Source organism: Bolinopsis microptera, chromosome 4 (assembly GCF_026151205.1).
Source record: "Bolinopsis microptera isolate Bmic1 chromosome 4, MBARI_Bmic_1.0, whole genome shotgun sequence".
NCBI lineage: Eukaryota > Metazoa > Ctenophora > Tentaculata > Lobata > Bolinopsidae > Bolinopsis > Bolinopsis microptera.
The window spans coordinates 13,796,356-13,818,543 of record NC_087075.1 but is presented as its reverse complement, the minus strand read 5'-3'; the positions used below and the strand labels follow the sequence as shown (position 1 = coordinate 13,818,543).

Sequence of the window (22,188 nt, the reverse complement as noted above, 5' to 3'; positions counted from 1 at the left end):
CAGCGTGAGAAAATCGCCACATTGCACAGTTGATATTAAATAATATGGGGTCGTTCGCAGATAGCTATTGTGTCAAAATTGTGTAATTTTGACACAATAGCTATCTGCTATGTGTAAATTTAAAACGGATTACGGAGGGGGGGGGGGGGTAAAAATTTTCCAAACAATTATTACGTAATATGTGAACGACCCCTACAAATTATTCAGTTATATTAATTCCTTGAGATAACTTTGCGATTTTCTACAAAATATAAAATATATCTATAGTAAAATGTATTAAATAATGATTGATGTCAGATCATCAGCGGTGCTAAAATCAAAATCCAAAGTCCAATTAATTAGAAGAAATCCGTTACCACTACCAGTAAATTCATTAAAACCAAAAAATATCAATACGTTAGCCGTTAATTGTTGACACTAGGGGGTTTTTAAATGACAAAGTTTTTAACGTACGCAGTACGAGCGTGCTAAATAACTCTACAATCCACAATCGATCCTCAAAAATGTTCTAAAAGGACCCCATCAATCATCATGCCATCAGTTAAAACCTTACTGGGCCGCGCTCAGCCTGTCATTCCGCCGAATCTCTATGTTTATGAACATAATAGCCTGAGGTCCCCATGTAATTAAAACCAACTTAATTTGATGTATTTTCGGACGCTGATTCCGAATCACACCCCATGACATAGGGTTAAAATGCTCCCCTGGTGCCTGGCGTCCTGGCGAAAAATTGTCTCGATCACGTGATATGACCATAATCGTATAAAGAAGTTAGGGTTAGGGTTTTAAATAGTCGTTCAGGGCCAGCTAGAGAACGGGTTGAACTTGAAACGACCTTGCGCAAAACTCTTGCAGGAACTTCCCGACATTGTACAAACTGAGACCTCGACTAAAGTTAACTAGTTTCTAGTTCTACTGTTTATATAAGAGGAGCACACATTTAAAACTCCTTCTATACTCCTTCATGACTAAATTGAAGATTTAGAGAATTTTACCTGTTAAAAATTGGTGAAAAATATGGGCGCAGCCCAAGTCAAAATTATCCGAAACATTAAAGTCAAAAAATGTTTATGGTTGTTCCTGACCCTATAGAGCAACTAATAAGATATGATCTCTAATTGTTTGAACAACTTATGGTAAAATGAACCATTAAGGAATAAGGCCTAACTAGCTGAGCAATTTGGCACTACTACTAAAGAATGAGATCATTTTCAAACACAGTTTCAAGATCAATTCAAATTTCAGCAAGATTTTGGCTTTCATGCTGTGCCAATTTAGGGGTCAAAGGATAAAGTCCTGCAAATTTTGAAAATATTCTTACAGTAATAGTTCTCAAAATTAAGGGAGCAAAGATGAAAGAGGAAAAATCTGGAAAATGTTTTGGAGAATTTGCTTTAAGAAATGAATTCTAGCAATGAGGAATGTAAATTTGGACTACACTTTAACATTAAAGCAATTTGGATAATGCAATGGCGGCCAAAAAATGTTGGCCCCTTTCCGCCCCTATTACCAAGATTTTATGGGGGGGGGGGGGGGGGGGGGGGGGGGGGGGGGGATGGGGGGGGGGGGGCGGTCAAATAGAAGACCCTTGAAAAACAAAAATGTGTAGTTGCTTGTGAAAAAGTCCGTGTGAGTGTGGTCAACTAGTGACGGCGTTCTCCTTCAGACAAAGTGCATTAGTTGATGCTGCGAGGGTTCGGTGGTGTGAGGTGTCTCGTACAACTGTAAGTATATATCACTATTGTGTTTCTTCTTTATTGGGAATCTGTAATTCTGAAAAGCTGAGCAACGAAATTCCACCATGTGTTCCGATAGGAACAGGGTTTTATTATGTCATGAACTGAAGAGTACAGACTTTGTAGGTTCCTTCAAGTTTGTCCTACTGGGTCGGGATGGCATCTGGGACATGTTCTGAAAAAGTGTTCTTCATCTACTATTCATCAGCTTTACTTTTAGGCTTAGCCATGTCATGTCATTCTTTCCAAACATGATACCGCTTCTTAGATCAGTTCCTTACAAAATTCTAAAGCAGGTAACTTGAAATTTTTGAAGACTTTTACACGTCAACATTATTGCAGCTCTGGAATCTGGAATGTGTTCAGTCCGATTGATATATCCATTTCCTGGAACGCCTCCTTAAGTCAAATCACCTCTTCAATTGCAGATAATCTGAAACATTGCCAGCTGGAGTACACATTGACCATATCCTGAAAAAGCCGCATGAGTCCCCACACCATTTCCTGGCTTGGTTCAGTATAAATCTCCCACCTGAAATCAAAATTTATATATTATTTTCTTGGTATTTTTCTGCGCTTCATTTCATCATGAAAATCGCAGTTATCCTGCTTGCGGCACTCGTGCTTGCCATCTCTAACGGTAAGCTTTTGTTTATATTTTAGTCAGTGTTCATTGTTCAATCATATTCTACAATCAAGGAAATTTATTTAAATATTCCCCAATTGTTATAAAGTTATAAGACATAGGATAAAAGGATTAAATGAGGAGCTGTGCAATGTATTACAGCGAAAATCAAAAACTTGCTACAGGCTATCCCGAGATTAGAAGTATGATTTAATTATGATTTAATAAATGTTATAAGATTGGTGATAATCATAGTCAATGATTGAATAATTAGCTCCGGTCAATCTCCGATCACATTTGCTTTCATCCAAATTCTCAGCTAAATTACACTTTTTCAGCTATCCATGTGTGCGTGGACGACCACACAGACTACGGGGGTGCAGACATAAGGAGTTTCAAATCTCACGGTTTCAACCATTGCGCCCAAGAGTGCCACAAGGCTGATGCACAGGGCTGTCGATCTATTACTTTCCGAAAACGAGACAACCAGTGCTGGTTGAAATATCAACCATTTGGTGCCGTGTTCAGGAAGAACAATGAACTGACTAGTGCAAACATGGACTGCGACTCTTATTGTAAGTTAATGCGCATTTTACAGTTTTTCATGATTCATATGTATAATACCGTTGCAATCTTCAACGAAAAATTTAATTTAGAGCCAGTCAATAAAAAATTTAAAAACCCGTGATACCACCATTTTAATAAGTTAAAACGTTTTCTTACAACTTCAAATCATTTTAATCTCGCAGCAACTCTGCCAAGCTGGCCACAAGACTTCAAATGGAACTCCGCTGGCACACCAAGGGGTTACACCTGCGACAAAATCTGGGAAATGAAGGATCCTCACACGTGGAACGATAACTTCATGTGTTGGAGGAACGACAGGGCTGACCCTGGTCTCCGATGGTCCATGGCAGGTAACCATAGTAACCATAGTAACCATAGTAACCATAGTAACCATAGTAACCATAGTAACCATAGTAACCATAGTAACCATAGTAACCATAGTAACCATGTGGTGGGGAAAAAACAGTGCTAATAATTTTACGATGACAATGACATAACTAAACAAATAATTGATAATGTTAATTTTTGGACGAACATTGGTTTCAGTCTAACAAAAAATTGTCACTTAGATGTATTGTTACAATACATTTCGGTGGATATTTTTTCGTATTTTCGTCAATAGAACTGTTTACCTTTTTTCCTTTTACTTATGTTAAATTTAAACCATGTTTCAGGAGCCATTCCCGGACAGAAATGTACACAAATTCATGAAGGAGCCGAGCCTGCATCACACACCTGGAAGGATAACTTCCTCTGTGTCCAGAATAACTCTCCCTACCATTTCAGCTGGGCCACCAGCAACAGAGTCAGAGACAATCAGATGCGTAAAGGAGAGAAGTGCATTCAATGGTCGGAGACAGCCGATCCTAACACGTGGGGGGACAATTTCCTCTGTAACGCCCCTTACCACGGAGCCCACGGTAAGGCTGGACATTACAACTTGCTCCTTCATAAATTTGTTAATCATTTCTTAAAATCCAAACTAAATTCACCCTATTTTTGAATCACCGTGCATATCTTCACACTATAATGGAGATTTAGAGCTCTGGACTTCACAGTCGTCATACCCTACACTGTGCATCGCAGCGTATGGTATGACGACTGTAATTAGTCCAAAACTCGGTTGGGACATATTCTTATATCACAATCAGGATGTTTACGTTTGGTCAGTATTGCTCGTTTAGTTATAATAATTGAACAAAAGTCAACAATAACAAGAATTGCGCCCGTTGTTTCGTTTTGGCGGACGCTAGATTTCCATTTCACATTTACTATAAATTTAAGTATAAGCTCCAATCAGCTCACTTCAATCTTCATGATAATAATATTGATAAATTATGCATCAAATACGGGAAACACTTGAAATTCAGTTCAATTGCCGTAGAACTTAACTTGTATCTGTAATTCAAGAAATTATCAGCAAAGGTAAACTATACTCGTGTACACATCAATACACTACGCGTGCCACGTACAAATTGGGCGTATTACCTAATAGTAATATTATACATTACATGCATCATATACATTAAAGACAGTCGCGCCGCGCATTCATAGATCACAGGCTATCTAAACATCACATCTCCGCAAGCAATCCTCTCGCGCGCCCAACTTTTTCGTTGCATGGTAACGAACGGAAGGAAGGACACACGACATATTTAAACCCACCTATCTCGTTCTCCAAAATCCACGTTTTTCTGCAAAATCGTCCATTCGTAACCTTTCACTATTGCCTTTTTCAAAAGGGTGAAAAGGAAAAAATTCACAATATAAAACTAAATACAATCTTCTCAGTGACTGCTCCTTTACCTCAATGGCCCGGTGACTTCAAGTGGAGCAACGCTGGAGTACCCAAGGGTTACCACTGTGATAGGATATGGGAGTTGGCTGAGCCAGCTAACCACCACTGGAACGACAATTTCTTCTGCTGGAGGGAAAACAAGGCTGATCCTGGAATCCGTTTCAACATGAACGGTATATTTCATTTGTCAATTATAAACATGAAAATTGAATCGAAATTGGAATGTCAAACTTTCAATTTGTGTTTTTCTCATTGCTTATTCTTAAAATACACTTGAATGACACCAATCTCTCCTCCAGGCCCAGTTTCAAACTCTTACTGTGTAAAAATATCGGAAGGAGCCGATCCTCACACATGGAACGACAACTTCCTTTGTATTCCACCAACTTCACCATACGCTTTCACTTGGGTCTTCAGCGGTGCACTGAAAGATCAACAGTACAAAGCAGGAAAGACATGTATCCAGTGGATTGAAACAGCTGATCCAAATACATGGAACGATAATTATCTTTGCCATTATCCTCTTGCACGTAAGTAATTAAACTGTTCCAGAGGTAATCAGTCAGAGTCATGTCATATATAAAGCATTTTAATTTTCACTCTTAAGCTGAAGTCGTTCCCTCAACAATTTTGTAAGAACATAATATTATGAATATTTGAAATACTTAATCACTTGACAAAGTGCCATTTGTATTGGGCTTAACCTTACTGACATTTCTTCGTCAGATCCTGAAAGAAGACATCACAGAAGCCAACAGATAAGAGTGAACCCTCATCTCCGTACTGGTAGGTTCCACTTGCATTTAAATTTGTTAGTTTCCTGTTTTACTGGTTAAGCCAATTTATTTTCAAAAAGAGTTGACGAGCAAATACTAAACATCTCGTTTCCGCAGCAAGACTGCAAGTTACAAAGTACAAGTCTCTCATTGTATCTTCAAAGAAGCTGGTGGTATCTACAAGGAAAGCATCTACAACCTACCATACCCAGTACCTAACAGCTAGAACTGGCTACGTTAATGCCCACAAACAGGTGGCAGTTCACGCTACTCGACTCAATACTGCAAAAGCTGCTTCCAACAAAGCAGCTACAGCGGCGAACAACAACAGGGTGGTATACGCAAGCAATGTTAAGAAAATACAAGCCGCTAAGGCAGCGTGCATCAAGAGACAAAACGCCGCTCTAGCAAGCGCCAAAAAGGCCCATACTTCAAGACAGAACAAGCTTGACGCTCATTACAAGAAGCAGAGACAAGCAGTCTACACGGTCCAGAAGAGTTACAGGGCAGCTGTCGCAGCTCAGAACACTCAGCTTACCAAGACAAACGCTGCTCTTACGAAGGCAAAGGCTGCTGCTGCTGCTTCCAATAAGGCTGTGGCATCTTACAACAGCTACGTCAAGAGCTACAACGCTGAGGTCGCTAAAGTCAAACATTACGGTTAGACCGACGTGATAAAGAATAAAGAACTGATGGACTTCAGAAGTCGGAAGAAAGTCAAGTGATTGTGTGATATGTTTTTGGTATGTTTCATATGTGTATTCAATAAATAATTAATCGATCATATTATTGCATAGCAATTTTTGTGTATGATTTTCTCTAATACGTATAACAGTCAATGAAATTTGCCAGAAAGTTGTTTTGTATCTTCGTATAAAGCAGTACACCACCAGAGTAGCACTTCTGATGTCCACAAATTGATATAAAATCTGTTGGATCTTTTAAAATTAATGTTGCTTCCTGCTTTTCGTGCATTCTCCTGCTAATTCTTCTAAAACTTTCTGGTGCCCACTGCACAACGTACACATTCATCTGCCACAACCAATTTAAAACAACTTAAGGCCAAAATAATGTACTTACACTTACAGCGATCTATAACATAACAAATGCTTAAAATAGCTCTGCAAACCATTTTATAGGAACTACGATAATAGTTTTAAAATATATTGGAAACCATGCCTGGCGATACTTTGGAGACTTTTTATACATGTTTAGAAAAAATCAGTTTTTCTGTCCAATAATATAGCTGGTACACAACGCTGGAATCATTTCCTGGACCACCGCATGAGTCCAGTGTCCACTCAATATCTATAAGCCTACCATTCACTCTGATTTCACCGGCAACCTTCCCCAGGCAGAGCATCTCAATGCTATCCTCTCGTGGGCTAACTTGGCCATGCCTCTCTTTTAAAAATTTATTTTAAAAAAGTCTAGAAGCCTAAGGCTAAACTTCTGAATATTTGACGATAAAATACAGAATTATCTTCACTGTCGCACATATACACACACACACACACACACAACTATTTCATGACAACTATTCTATGGCATGCTCCAATATTATTTACTAAGCCAAATGAAAGGCATGTGAACTGTGAACTGGAAAAACTCGAAATTCGAACTTTAGTCCATTTCCGTTAAAACTTAAAATTAGTACATTAACGAAGCAGTTTTTGAGCTTTTAAAGTTATTTCAAGTATAGTTTTTTAACTTTACTTACTTCGTTACTTCGTTGAGGTCATCCGTGGAGCCGGAAGGGTCATCAGATATCTGACCACCTGGATGGCGAGTAGTCAACCAGTGAGTTTGACCAACTGCAGCTGTAGCCGGCGACCGGAGAGTTGTCCGGTATCAAAGCAAGAAAGTTCGACAAACTAAACTTAAACATGTCCAAGGATAAATCAGCCTTTATTGTTTGAGTAAGGCACTTTGTTCCACAGCTTTGGTCCTTGAATTGCAAAACACCTGTCGTACAGTGACTGGTTGCTTTAGGAACTTGACTTTGACAATGAGGGTATGAGTTGACAGCTACATCCCCCTGTCTTGGGGTCACCTTGAACTTGATATCACAGCAGTTTGGTACCACATTATGGAGAATCCTTCACATCATCAGGATGATATACCTCTCCCGTCTGCACTGTAGAGACATCAATTTAAGCTGTACGAGTCTTTCCCAATAGTTGAGATGTTGAAGACCGCCAATACGACTGGTGAAAGTTCTTTGCACCCCCTCTATCAGCTGTATTTCAGTCACCTTGGTAGGGCTCCAGAGTGGGCAGCAATACTCCAGTAGGCTTCTTACTAGTGACTTGTAGAGAGTAGTCATTACGGTCTTGTCACGAGTTTTGAAGACACTGAATACCCAAGATAACGTGCTCCTTGCTTTGGATACCATGTTGCCGATGTGTGTCGACCAGCTGAGATCACTAATCACTTGAAACCATAACTCCAAGATCTCGGACGTTTTCGACAGGGTAAAATATGTCCTGACTGGATACTTTGAAACGCAGTGTTTCGGTAAAGAATGGTAGTTCGAGGAATGAGCTCTTACTGTTATGGAGGTGATTTAACAGCTCGAACTTCTGCTCGTGAAGCTTCATGTTGCATGCTACGTGACCAGTCAAGAATCTTAAAGATTGAGTTATTTCAAAAAATGTCATTTTTAATTTTAGTCCAGTTAGGCCGATAAAGTGGAAATTCTAACATTTGACATGTTGAGAGAGAAAATCTCATTTCTACAATATGAAAATGGATAAGTTTTTTACAATGATGGAATGTTCGCCAAAAACTTTACAAAGATGCTGTATTAAATCGGGGAAATGTGTTCTCAGTATATTATTCTCCCTTTATGATAATCTTGGAATTGGGAATGCTATGAAAATTATCTAGGCGAACTATTATGGAGACTTTTTATACATCTTAAGAAAAATATATATTCGATGGTACCAGATTCTAGTACATTACAGCGTTCCCATAATTTCTGCTTCATCCAGTTCATCATCAACCTTGATTTCCAATTCGTCAACTCTCCTCAAATTCAGTAGCTTAATTTTCCAATTGTATCATGTCAATACTTAAAACGTTAAAATTATTCAATAAATCTATAATAAAACGATGCAATCACAAATTGATATCGTGATATCATGTTAGGAAACTAAGAAATTAACAACACAAAATTCAAATCAATATAAATAAAGAACACTCACATCACATTTCATTAATCTTCATCATTATTTTTTCAATATTATCAATTTGAGCTCCACTTCTTAAAAAGGAGTTGCATTTTATTATTTTTCTCTGTTATTGCTTACCATTACATTACCGAACGTGCGTTTTACAATTATAGTAACCTCTTAACAAATCTACTAATTTTGATGTTTATCATTTTTTTAAACGTTCTCTCATCAGTACTCATTAACAACTGACATCATAATATAATTATCAGATATACTGTCACATTGTTGTCTTACTCACCCTTTATATAAGTATAGTAGCGGGAACATTTAGTTTCTTTCTCTGTCCTTAAATTAAAAAAACAAGGATTTGTTGGAATATTGCGGGCTATTTTCTAAATTCTTCCATAGGTTCTGTTCCCGTATTTGTCTCTATTTGCACCTCCCAGTCTTTTGTTTAATTTGGAAGACAGCGATGAGACTCCGGTTTGACTTTTGTCGGCGATTACGTCAAACAAATGCGCCAACATACCTGAAAAATTCGGTGATTAATAGTCCTTTTCAGCACAGTGTGTTTAGAAAAGGGCTTAATTGTATAACATGCTTTGTTGCCAGCCTTATTGGATCAGGAGTTCTATAACTTAACATATAATTTTTGATTTTATAAACTTTTTACTCATATAATTATTCTTACTGTCTACTATAATATTCCACTACCATACCTAGCAGAAGTGTGAAGAAGATGAAACCCACAACAGCAGACATTACACTGTCCGCACTGTTATCTTTACACTCCAACAAACTGAAAGCGAAAGTAGTCAGTAATTTTAACATTGTAGTGAAAGTGAAAGTGAAAGTGAAAGTGAAAGTGAAAGTGAAAGTGAAATTCAATACACAATACAAGATTACGTCACAACAAACCATGCACATGGAAATAGTCTGAAATATAAGCTTTCTTAAACTCTTAAAGATAAAGCAGATGTATAGAAAACTTATGCATGCCCAAGGGGTAACTTATAACATAAAAAATGTATTAATTAAAAACCTATGATAGCTGTCACCAAAACCGATGGTACTGACGGTGATGAACTGGAAATAGATACCTTCCCATAGTGTCACATTCTCCTGCAGGTAACGATTACAGTGTTACTACAGTAATTACTAATTACTAATTACTGATTACTAATTACTAATTACTAATTACTAATTACTAATTACTAGTTACTAATTACTGATTAATAATTACTAATTACTAATTACTAATTACTAATTACAGTGTTACTACAGTAATTACTAATTACTAATTACTGATTACAGTGTTACTACAGTAATTACTAATTACTAATTACTAATTACTAATTACTTATTACTAATTACTGATTACTAATTACTAATTACTAATTACTAATTACTAATTACTGATTACTAATTACTAATTACAGTGTTACTACAGTAATTACTAATTACTAATTACTGATTACAGTGTTACTGCAGTAATTACTAATTACTAATTACTGATTACAGTGTTACTACAGTAATTACTAATTACTAATTACTGATTACAGTGTTACTACAGTAATCAGTAATTACTAATTACTGATTACAGTGTTACTACAGTAATTACTAATTACTAATTACTGATTACAGTGTTACTACAGTAATCAGTAATTACTAATTACTGATTACAGTGTTACTACAGTAATTACTAATTACTAATTACTGATTACAGTGTTACTACAGTAATCAGTAATTACTAATTACTGATTACAGTGTTACTACAGTAATTACTAATTACTAATTACTGATTACAGTGTTACTATAACAGTAATCAGTAATTACTAATTACTGATTACAGTGTTACTGCAGTAATGTGATACTGTTATTTGAATTGTGAGTTTCAACTTTAATTTTATCATATGTTTTAATTCTATCATTTGACTGATATCAACTGTATCTATATTGTTTTATCCTCAATGGCGTCAAATCTGTGTATATACTCTCAATCTCAGATTCAGTGAAACTTATCCGAACCTGGCGGAGTTTAATTTACCTGCCAGTGAAAGTAAGGAGGTATGAGTTTACAATCGTTGTTTATCAGCTGCTTGGTCTTCAACCTGACCCAATCAACTGCCACATTGATCGTAATGTTCATGAAGATGGTACCCAATATTCCAACACAGAGCGGTATCCAGTACCAGCTCAGATCTCGTGACACTCTGACCTGTGAAAGTGAAAGTGAAACACAAAACATCGATGATATTGAAGTCTTAAATTTTATCCTTCGAACAGCTGTTGAGCAATGAAACGCAAACATAATCTTAGCAAAAAGATTATGTTTGCGTTGGATAGAAATTGGAGTGATAACATATTCCTTATAAAGTTATAGGTGCGCTTTTAAGAAAAATATGATAAATTGTGAGGGTTTTATTGTTAGACCATAGATTAGTGTTTGTCAGTTTAGCACTTGCTAAAAGTGGTGACTGGTGAGATCATGAAGGCATACCCGCATAACAATTAACAAAGCGTAATAAATCTAGCTTAATAGAAATAATTTGTTTTGCGTACTGCATTAATCGAATTTTCAATTACTAAAGTCTAAAAACTAAACGGTTTTCATGAGTAACTCACTGTTTTTCTGAAGATGGTACCACATTTGTTTTTGATTTGCGCAATGAACATGGCGTAAATGGGTATGCCCACAAGAGCGTACAGGCATGTTACAGCCTTGCTTGTGTAGGAACTGGGCGTCATTACTCCCCAACCTGAGAGGTAAAGATGAAAGTTAAGCATAATACATTATGAATACTTATACATTACATATTTACATTACAACCTGACCTGGAAGTGAAAGTGAAAGTGAATAACAAATTTTAGGCACATGCAGTGAAAATAGTGAAAGTGAAACACAGTGAAAGAACTTAGTAAAAGTTGAAGATTGGTTTTTTAAAAATTTCTCGCGTACTTCAAGTCCCATATCACATGCAGTCTGTTATAATAACCAGGGGTTTGGAGAGGAAGCCCTCGCTTTGATCTCCATTTTTCTACCGGAAATAGCACAGCTCAACAACAAGAAATATATATATAAAGTGTCAAAGTACTGTGTGCTGAGGTCAAATAGAGCGACAATTAGCTAGAAGAAACTGTCAACAGTTGGCTAACTGTTTTCGTGACGCAGCTGGAACAAGGCACCAAACCCTTGCTTAGCAATTTCAGAGAACTAGAAATGATAGTGTATATTTACAGGTACAAGTCTTTGCGCAGTTCCTGTAATTTGGAATACAAAGGGACGAGTTAATTAATGGTTCAATTCTTATCTCAATTCTTGATCGGTTTTATTATTTTTATTGGTCGTGATCGTACGCACAAGAGCTAGCCGCGTGCCATTGGAAGCCATTTAATGCAAGTTCTAGTTCTGTTGACAGTTCTTATATCACAATACAGAGCTGCGACCTCACTGCGGAGCTTAAAAAGTTGTTTAAACCAAAGTTGTTTCTCGAAGCATAAAGATATTTGTCGGGTTGAGAAAAAAAAACCAGTTACGTAAACTTGGCTTACTTTATCAACGGTATATATTGTTATCACTCCACAAGTCACCGTATAGACTTAAGGTAATACGGACGGAAAGATGCGCAGTTTTAAAGTGTGAATAAACGCCCCAGGGATGCACGTCGCCGCCGGATGCCGCCGCGCCGATTGGAGGAACGCCCACAGTATTACAATAAAAATACAGGAGTATGATGAGCTGGGATGAATGTTAGCTCTGATTTTACCTGGAAGAATAAAACTACAATAAGGTAGTTATATCCTATTCTTACCTAACCGTAGCAAGGGTCGGGGTTGGGGAAATAAGATCAAATTCTCAGTAAATTTTACAACAAAATAGTGTTATCAAAATATTCACATTACTCGTAGGGTAGACCTGTCTTCACCTACTTGAGTGTCAATATTTCGGATTAAACTTTTAGGTGTGCGCAAAATCACTATTTCTAATTGCAAATTGACAAAAATTCCTACTTAAATGAACTGTCGTATATCGAAAATATTTATAGTCTCTGGTATGGCAAACCCGGTTCTAAAGGCTTCGAGGCCATAGATAAAGCTGTACTACGGATAAACTACATAGTTAACCAAGCATTAACTGAGTCAAAGTTATAAACCCAGAACTTACCAAGTATCCACACTACTAAAGTTATAAACCCAGAACTAACCAAGTATCCACACTACTAAAGTTATAAACCCAGAACTAACCAAGTATCCACACTACTAAAGTTATAAACCCAGAACTAACCAAGTATCCACACTACTAAAGTTATAAACCCAGAACTAACCAAGTATCCACACTACTAAAGTTATAAACCCAGAACTAACCAAGTATCCACACTACTAAAGTTATAAACCCAGAACTAACCAAGTATCCACACTACTAAAGTTATAAACCCAGAACTAACCAAGTATCCACACTACTAAAGTTATAAACCCAGAACTAACCAAGTATCCACACTACTAAAGTTATAATGCCAGAACTAACCAAGTATCCACACTACTAAAGTTATAATGCCAGAACTAACCAAGTATCCACACTACTAAAGTTATAAACCCAGAACTAACCAAGTATCCACACTACTAAAGTTATAAACCCAGAACTAACCAAGTATCCACACTCCTAAAGTTATAAACCCAGAACTAACCAAGTATCCACACTACTAAAGTTATAAACCCAGAACTAACCAAGTATCCACACTACTAAAGTTATAATGTCAGAACTAACCAAGTATCCACACTACTAAAGTTATAATGCCAGAACTAACCAAGTATCCACACTACTAAAGTTATAATGCCAGAACTAACCAAGTATCCACACTACTAAAGTTATAAACCCAGAACTAACCAAGTATCCACACTACTAAAGTTATAATGCCAGAACTAACCAAGTATCCACACAATACTGCCTGTCACCCCATCAGGACTACCAACTCAACAGACATAATACAGATCAACCATCATTATGCAGATTTCACGATCTGTTGTACGAGCATGGAACACTAGTGATTACTGTTTCCAGTACGTTGTGACTGTGAGTGGGAGGACTGTTTGAGTATGAATGTGTCTTTTGTGGACTCGAATACTAATATCGCAGTTTAGTGACCATTGAAGTTGCCTTTTACTACTTCCTCTATTGTTAAATTATTATTTCAGCAATTATTTCTATTTCGGTTGTTTGTACGGGAGTTAAATTTTAAGTGATTTTGTTTTAAATTCTCATGATTCTTGAATCTCGAATTTTACTTACTCTAGATATGTTATTCATTCATGTATAGTCGAGACGATGGTGTTAGTGCCATCTCCGACAACTTTACGTTTAATTCCGTTTAATTCCGTTTAATTCCGTTTAATTCCTACTAAAGTTATAATGCCAGAACTAACCAAGTATCCACACTACTAAAGTTATAATGCCAGAACTAACCAAGTATTCACACTACTAAAGTTATAAACCCAAAACTAACCAAGTATCCACACTACTAAAGTTATAAACCCAGAACTAACCAAGTATCCACACTACTAAAGTTATAAACCCAGAACTTACCAAATATCCACTAAACTAAAGTTATAAACCTAGAACTTACCAACTAATAACGGTACTTACCAACGGTGGTGATGACAGAAAGAGAATAGTAGAAGGACTGCCCGTAAGTCCAGGGGACTGTCTTATCGTGAGCACACCCAATGTCGATCATATCTTGAAAATAAGTTGCGTTCTGCCAGATTGTTATATTCTCAACATCCGCTCTGAAAGCGCGTTGATTAAAATATGTATTTTATTAATTTGGAACTGATTTCGATTTACTTTATTATATTCGTTCACTAATTATATTTCATTAATTATATTTCACTAATTATATTTGTTCACTAATTACATTTCATTATTTATGATTTAAAAACACTCACGGTCCAATGTCAGCATCTGTCATGCTGTCAACCGCTCTTAACACTTCTTCTGATATATTCATATACCTCTCAATCTGCAATTCAGCGTGTTATAAGTCTAGAATGGTTGTTTTTTACTGCAAGTAAAACATAAAATACCGTTGATATTGAAAACACTTGGGTATAAATCTGGGAGCTAAGTATAGCATGAGGTATAGTCCTCAGTAAAATATTCAATTCGTAGTATCAGTTTCAAATCCATCAACGTCAGCAAAAAAACAGTTTATGGATGTCACTGACTAGACCATCACCAAGTGTTGATTGAGTGTTTGTAAATTAAAAAATTGGAGATACAACATGGTCGCATCAGCTGCTCAGTATTTATATTTAATTTGTATATTATAATTACGTTTTTGTCTTCTCTTGACTCCAAAACGCTGAATGCATATCCTCCCAGTAGTATAAACACTATGTTAATAACTAGCAACACTATCGACTGAATCACATTCACCGCCATTGCCTGAGAATGAGCTGGTTAGATCTTAATTATGATTAAATAATTATAATTAAAACTTAATTGTAGGTTAATTACAGGCTTATAATAAGTTGATTATAGCTTTATCTAAGGTTCCATAAATCATATACTTTTAGGTATTAACTGCTGTTATTGGGGGAATATAAATAGCAGGAACAATACGGAAGTCTATGACGATTGGGATCCTTATATTTTTATATATCATCCAGAACCATCAAACCAAAATGGAAATACACTCCACTGTGTAAAATAAAATAAAAGTAAATCTGGAAGAAATATCAACTAAAAAATATCAACAACTATAATATGCCTATTGCTGAGGAAACCGCTTTATAGATTCATAAAAACAAGTTGCAACATAAAATGGCGTTAGTGTCTATTTACTGAAAAGTGTTTCCTTTTCTATAGAAATTAATGCCGTTTTATCGTTGCAGTACGACCACTTTGAAGTTATTAAGCCTAAGGACGCAGAAGGCGCCCAACATTATGGAAAACGGATAATTGCCCTACAGTTTCCCAAACACAACGTTTCATAAATCATAACTCTACGCTTCCAAACGTGAGACAGTTCCATTTATCACTTAATTAAGTTTTAATGAGAATAGTGGATACTCTGAGTTACACCTGAATAGCATGGCTAATGATGTTGGGTAAATAAAAAAGACTGGCTAATTGCCAGAAATAGACTGGCTAACTGCCAGCGTGAACTCTTAAATGTAATATTAAAATGGCACAAATTGACAAGGTCAATTAATGGATTTAAACCTTCTTCTTGGACGCAAAACGTGTTATTTGACGAATTATACCTTCAACAAAACAAATTAAATTAAAGAAAAGTAAAATTTACTGATCAGCTATAAAGGGCACCTAATGGGACTCAAAAACGTCAAAAATCCTCTGAAAGCTTCGTGTGTCGGCAAATAGATTTTTTCAGACGGATCTGTCTGTACTCAGTTAATAATTTGAGAAACAGGTTTAAATATAAAGTTTACAAAAGTTAGTTTATTCAGAGCACCCCGCTTGAAACGTAACCACTGCACCAGGTACCAGGCTTACTTGCTTCTTGCTAATTGGCTAACAAGACTTAAACTTCAAAAAACTTATTAACCACTACACCGAGTACCAGGATGGGATTTTTTCTCAAGAAAACAACAAAAAAATGATTCTCTGACTCAAGAAAACCCAGGGGTTGCCAGGCGTAGAAGTTAGCATTAATTCATATCAGTAAAAATTGTAAGTGCTCTCATTTACACCTTGTCAGGTTAAATTACTATATCATCTCTACAGTTTGAAAAAAATGAATTATGTTCGGTCATGTGACCGTTACGTTTGGGTAGCAATAACTTTATAACCATAGCAACTAGGGAGGAATGCTGGTTATGAGCAGTTGTTTCTGCTCATGGTGATGATGTCTTACTTGATGTTAATAAACTTAGAGATTTTCGGGTAAGCTTTTATCATAGTGTTGTAAGTATTCATAAACGATAGTAGGTATATATAAGTAGGCTTGCAGAGACGTGTGTGATGAATAACTGCGCAAAAGGGGGAAACGTCTGACAAACAGCAATAATATATTATATATATATTATATATATAATATATTATATATACAACAGCAATAATTAATACTTTCAACACGCCTGTTATTATGTTATAACAAATAATTTGAAAATATGAATACTTGAATACATGGCAGATGCCATATGGTGTATAGTTTATAGTCCTATAGTTCAATTGAAACCTCCACTGTCACTCTATAACAGCCACTGTCACTCTATCACTGTCAACTACTACTACGAATAGATTGAATTTAAATTAGGTTGAATTAGTACTGTTAGGTTATATTGGTACTAGAGGTGGAAATTGGTAATTTTTGAACATTACGCAATGTATTCCTTGGCTTTGATGTTAACTAAGCGAACATGCCAAAAGATTATGACAAAACCTAAAGGTTGATTTCTCTCAGCAAATTTCTATGATACAAAACCCAAAATTAGGTAGAATGGACCATGGCCACTGGCCAGTGGCCAGTGGCTAGTGTCTCCTTCCTACAAAAGTACAAACATAAGGAAAAGAAATGATATCAAATTAAATGACCGGTCCCAAATGTAAAATAATCGCTCGCTTCACAGTTTTGATGTCTAGACTAGTTGTAACATTAACAAAATTGTAACTGCTGTGCAAAGCAAAATACAGTTGTCTGCTCATATTATATAGATTATAGATGTTTAAAAGTGTACCAATATGTCACCCTGTACTTCACAACAATCTGTCTGAAAACAGGGGCTCCAGTTTGCCCCCTAATTACTCCTGAAACTTGATTTGGACAAGTTCTAGAAACCCTGCAAAATTTCAGTTCTCTAATTCAAAACCACTGTTTTTTAGACACTTAAAACTTGAATAAGACGATTTCGGGTTTTTTTTGCCGAATTTCGTAGAACTGTATAACAGTGCTGGCGAGTAATTAGCGTAAATTTTATAAAAATCTTAACATGGCTATTTGCATTCCTACGTCTACCACCTTTAACAGTTTAACATTGAATTAGAATATTTCGAACCAAAAATAAACCTGCTGAACTAAATATCAGAGCAATATTAACGAAACAAATTTAAAACTGAGTAAAGGGGGTATAAATTTTCACGGTTGTGCTCATGCTTGCCAGCACTGTGTTTTAACTTGATATACTTGGATCTTGATATGGTCAACAGATTACCTGATTAACCCTCAAAACATTATGTGATATTTTCGGAAGCTCCTTCGATTATCCTTGTTATGCATATACATAGTAGTGCATAAAGTATTCCAAGCATTTGAATGGATTCTAGAATCTAGATATAAGCATTCTGTCGAGACTTATTTCTTCTTGTTAAGACAGTCTAACATAGTTAACATAAACGTCTGGTATAATTTATGGTCAGTTTCGTTTTAGTGTGCTTGGCATATAAGTATAACAGCATTACACCTGCTGCTTTTATGGAACTATCACTATAATCTGCGTTGTAATGACACAGTATTACTGTTTACTGTTAATTATCTGAGACCTAGTCCATCTATAACTATTATCATTTTATCTTTATTAATCAAGAATATAAATCGGATACTAATATTGTAGGGCCGAATGCTGATGCGATCATACAATGACAAAAGCCAAATTAAAGAACACTCAACAAGTTGTAGGTTTATAACCTACCAAGACGCGCGCCGAGTTGGACTCGTCGACGGTCCTGGAATATATGGAACAATAATAATATATAGAACAAATATTTTACGAGTATCACCCGTTAATCAACAAGTTGAATGCCCTGCAAAAGCGATATCAGGTCTGCAACAGCCCAGCCTTATTCTTAATTCTATGCTAATTCATCAAAAGCGGATCTATTATGGAAGTGAAAATTATTTTAATTGATTCACTTGCAATATGCGGGCAGCCCTAATTATCTGTTACTCTGTTAATACAGAAATCAGCAACAAAGTTCCTATTAACAGTCTATCCTGTGGGTAGACAAGTTACTCACAGTTACAGTAATTGAAATAGTCTGCAGTGCATAATTAATATGATAAAATAATTAAATGAGATGCATATTTAATTATTAATTAAGATTATGTGCATATGCTTGTATCTCTAGTGAAGCTTCCTACTGACATTTCATTAGTTATATTTATTGACTTCATTAGTTATCTAAATAGTTGTTTCTACTTTACTTTAGGTTATTAGGCAAGTTTATAATTTTTGTAATTCTCAAAAATTCGCTGTGATTTCTTGGCAACATATTTAAACTATAAAATAGCAATGAAAAGCGATTATATCTTGAAAAGATTCTAAAATCGTTCCCAGACTGTCTCAAAAAGCCTAGTCCGTATCATGATTCTTGACGTCTACAGCTCGTTGTTATCAGATTATGAATTAATATATTCTCAAGACCTGATCTTGATAGAACGAAAACTAAATGCCCGGCACACCAGAGCTAATTTGTTTGAATGAAGGCAACGATCAATAAAATCAAAAGCCTTGAAACATCAAACGTCAAAACAAAACCCCGTCCACATGTGTTAATCATAAAACAATGTGCTTAATAAATTGTACCGGTACGTGTTCCCTTATCATGGATTAGTATATGGACATTCTTACTATCAGACACCAAATGCAGTCCTCGGACAAGAGAACAAAAAAGTAATAGTAATAGATGAGCGATCTATTCTCTTTATTTGATTAAACCTTTTCGGTCGTCACCAAATTAATGACACACCATATAGAATACACATATACGAGTCTAACTATCAGGGTGAATGGTGATCATGAGTTATACTGTAATCTAGTGTATCAAGAATATTATTGTATAGGGTATAGTGTATATACCTTATCGGACGTTATTTGACCGGACAATGCGTGAACGGACATAAATAAACGCTCGAAGGCATTCATTTAATGTATTTACTTTAACTACCTATTCGGACTATATTTGAACGGACATTAAAATGAACGCTTTAGGGCCTCTTATAGCGTCCAATTAATATCCGTTCAAATGAAGTCTGATAAGGTAGTATAAAAACCTGACTTTTCGTGAAACAGAGATAAAAGTTTAAATGACCACAGAGAGCTGCACATATTGTTTACTGATCCAGGAAATCAATTAACTGCTCTAACAGAGGTTACGGGCAGATATTAACCGCTTTATTGGCGAGACATTGCACATTCTATAGTATGAGATGGTAGTGTCTGAAGCAATTATAATCCTTCGGCCACTGCGAGCATGAATGGAATTACGATAAGTAGTTGATTAAAATCATCTGAAACTATTGGGTGCCTTGAAGTTGGCGTATAGTAATTGTTAAACTATTATTTAAATTTAATATAATACTATTATTTAAATCCGTTATAACAATCATAAATCCCTCATTATAACGGACAAGGAAGAGCTAGTTATTCAATTAGCTGTTTTAATCGAGAAATAAATTGACCTGAAATCGTAACATGAAAAATCGCACGGTGAGTCACCGCACGGCTGCAATTAGTTCATACATTGTACGCAGAAACGATTTAGACACAACAATTGCTATTGACTATGTGTGTGAGGGCAATGTAATAAACTTACAAACAACACTAACTAATATGTATCGAAATGCTTATAAATATGATACTCTTACCTTATCATGATGAAAGTATGACATGTCCAGAAGCTGTTTCATTGCTCTTTTTATTCACCGACCCAAGTAAACGCCAAACGAATACGGCTCAGGAGAGGTATCCACGAAAACTTCAAATTTAAGATTGTAGTTACGGCAAAAAAGCTACACTACCCGCCTAGTATTTAACAACAAAACTGACACTGACACTGTCTTAGAAGGCAATTATACAGCTGTAGCTCTAACCTTCTGAGTTGCAATTCTGCTATATACTAACCGCGGGACATGTCTAACAAACGTGTAAACTTGTAAGCACATGAACCCATATATATCGTCTAGTGATTCAGATTGCAGTTGAATATTGTCGTAACTGTTATATAGCGGCTGTTAAACACAAGCGCGAGCGAAACAAAAGTTTCTAAGGTTAAAGCTCAGGTTGGAACAATTGCAGTACTTTGGTACTTAGAATAGTTTGGATTTTAAGAATGCGTCGATCCTTTTTTGGGTGATAAATTGTTAAAACTTAAGCAACTCGAAGTCGTTTTATGTTTAATTTGTGTAGTGAAGCGAAACTAATTCGGGCGTTCACTCCAACTTTTATTGGAGTTTTAACAGGAAAAATAGTTAGAACTTAGTAGTTGTAGTTGCTACATATCATGAAATAGCAGCAAGGTATTCAATTCCGGATTTCAATCGATTATTGAGTTAGAGTTTTCTGCACTGTATTCAGGAGTAGGGGGCTTGTCTGGAAGGGTGTCTAGGAAGCTTCCAAAAGATGTCTTGAAGCTTGCCAAAGTCTTTTGAGTATTGACAATTTTGTGGAGAATATTCCAGAGTCTTCCAGCTCTCACTACGAATGAGTGGTCGTAGGTGGAGCTGATCCGGTTTTATTGGCGATGGCGGATTTTTTAGTGGATGACTATTATGGTAAGGTTGAGATATCCAATCAACTTTTAACCAAGACCCTCCCAGAGAAAAAAATCAATCTTGTTAAAACAAAAATATTGACTTTTAAAATTCCAGTTATTTATACGATTTCCCTATTGGAGCAGACACCCTTTATTTCAGTACTGGAAGACACAATGTAATGAACTAGTCTACCTTTTCAGTTCTTTGTCGGACCAGCCAAACTGTGAGCGGCGGCCACGATTGTGATCAGTGCAAGCTGTGAGTATTGTAGGGTAAATTCTTTAAATTTGACACTTACGAGTTTTATCTTAGCCGCTTTTAGAGAATTTTGAGTCATTGGATATACTTAATTTATGTGATAATAGGGCGAAAGGCCGAAATATTGACGATGTTGCGTACAATTAAACACGATTTTAAAGTCAAAACAAAGTACTGCGCGAACTAAACAACAACTCAGCCACTAATTTAATGACAAAGAGAAATCAGTTCACAATAGAAGATCGTATTTCAGATTAAAAATAGACTTTGTATAATTGCTTTTACTTTAAATTAAAGTTAAACAGACAAAAATAAAACACAACTATAGGTATACCTATTAATCACTTAAATCCAACATTTAGATTGTAAACAATTTCTAGCAGCCACATTTTGAAAAGCCCTAATTGTAAGCACTAGCCGCAGAGGGTAAATTGTTCAAATACAGGCTACCCATCAAAGGTCTCATATTGTAATTTCTCTAGACAACAAAGTTATATGGCACAAGGAGCTGCAATTGATCAGCTCTTATAATTGGGCTGCAATCCTTGACAGGCCTATAATTAACCAATTTTAAATGAACGATATCTCATTCTACAGAATGATGAGAGCGTAAACAGAATGCTTCCCGGAATCAGCACAATGAAGGGAACAAGATGCTGTTGGAATTTCAATTATTCATCTTCCACGCCGTAGTCCCTACAACAATGGGTAAGACTCTGGATGTGAGCTTTAGCGTTCATAGCTGAGAATTGTTAGATATA

General features: G+C 36.0%; 2 protein-coding genes across 2 annotated transcripts; one reads left to right on the top strand and one right to left on the bottom strand.

The window, feature by feature from the left end:
- The first annotated feature begins 2,276 nt into the window (after nt 1-2,276).
- Nucleotides 2,277-6,352, top strand: LOC134814452 (uncharacterized). The gene is made up of 8 exons (XM_063822573.1): nt 2,277-2,376; nt 2,700-2,936; nt 3,111-3,278; nt 3,603-3,848; nt 4,720-4,899; nt 5,026-5,256; nt 5,453-5,512; nt 5,620-6,352. The coding sequence occupies exons 1-8, from the start codon at nt 2,325-2,327 to the stop codon at nt 6,165-6,167; spliced, it is 1,722 nt and encodes a 573-aa protein (XP_063678643.1). The 5' UTR covers nt 2,277-2,324; the 3' UTR covers nt 6,168-6,352.
- Nucleotides 6,353-8,622: 2,270 nt separating this feature from the next.
- LOC134814132 (potassium channel subfamily K member 2-like) lies at nt 8,623-20,395 on the bottom strand. Its single transcript, XM_063822173.1, has 9 exons — nt 20,282-20,395; nt 15,010-15,120; nt 14,622-14,695; nt 14,320-14,462; nt 11,304-11,437; nt 10,726-10,896; nt 9,721-9,800; nt 9,398-9,477; nt 8,623-9,207 (listed from the first exon to the last, which is right to left on the bottom strand). The coding sequence occupies exons 1-9, from the start codon at nt 20,321-20,323 to the stop codon at nt 9,071-9,073; spliced, it is 972 nt and encodes a 323-aa protein (XP_063678243.1). The 5' UTR covers nt 20,324-20,395; the 3' UTR covers nt 8,623-9,070.
- Nucleotides 20,396-22,188: the final 1,793 nt, after the last annotated feature.

Excerpts from the sequence above, each read along its gene's own strand:
- LOC134814452 (XM_063822573.1), top strand. The coding sequence starts at position 2,325 with ATGAAAATCGCAGTTATCCTGCTTGCGGCACTCGTGCTTGCCATCTCT. Across the intron at positions 2,377-2,699 it reads CGTGCTTGCCATCTCTAACG|CTATCCATGTGTGCGTGGAC; the intron begins GTAAGCTTTTGT and ends ACACTTTTTCAG. Across the intron at positions 5,257-5,452 it reads TTGCCATTATCCTCTTGCAC|ATCCTGAAAGAAGACATCAC; the intron begins GTAAGTAATTAA and ends TTTCTTCGTCAG.
- LOC134814132 (XM_063822173.1), bottom strand. The coding sequence starts at position 20,323 with ATGAAACAGCTTCTGGACATGTCATACTTTCATCATGATAAG. Across the intron at positions 14,463-14,621 it reads ACAGATGCTGACATTGGACC|AGCGGATGTTGAGAATATAA; the intron begins GTGAGTGTTTTT and ends ACGCGCTTTCAG. Across the intron at positions 9,478-9,720 it reads TTTGGTGACAGCTATCATAG|TTTGTTGGAGTGTAAAGATA; the intron begins GTTTTTAATTAA and ends TTTCGCTTTCAG.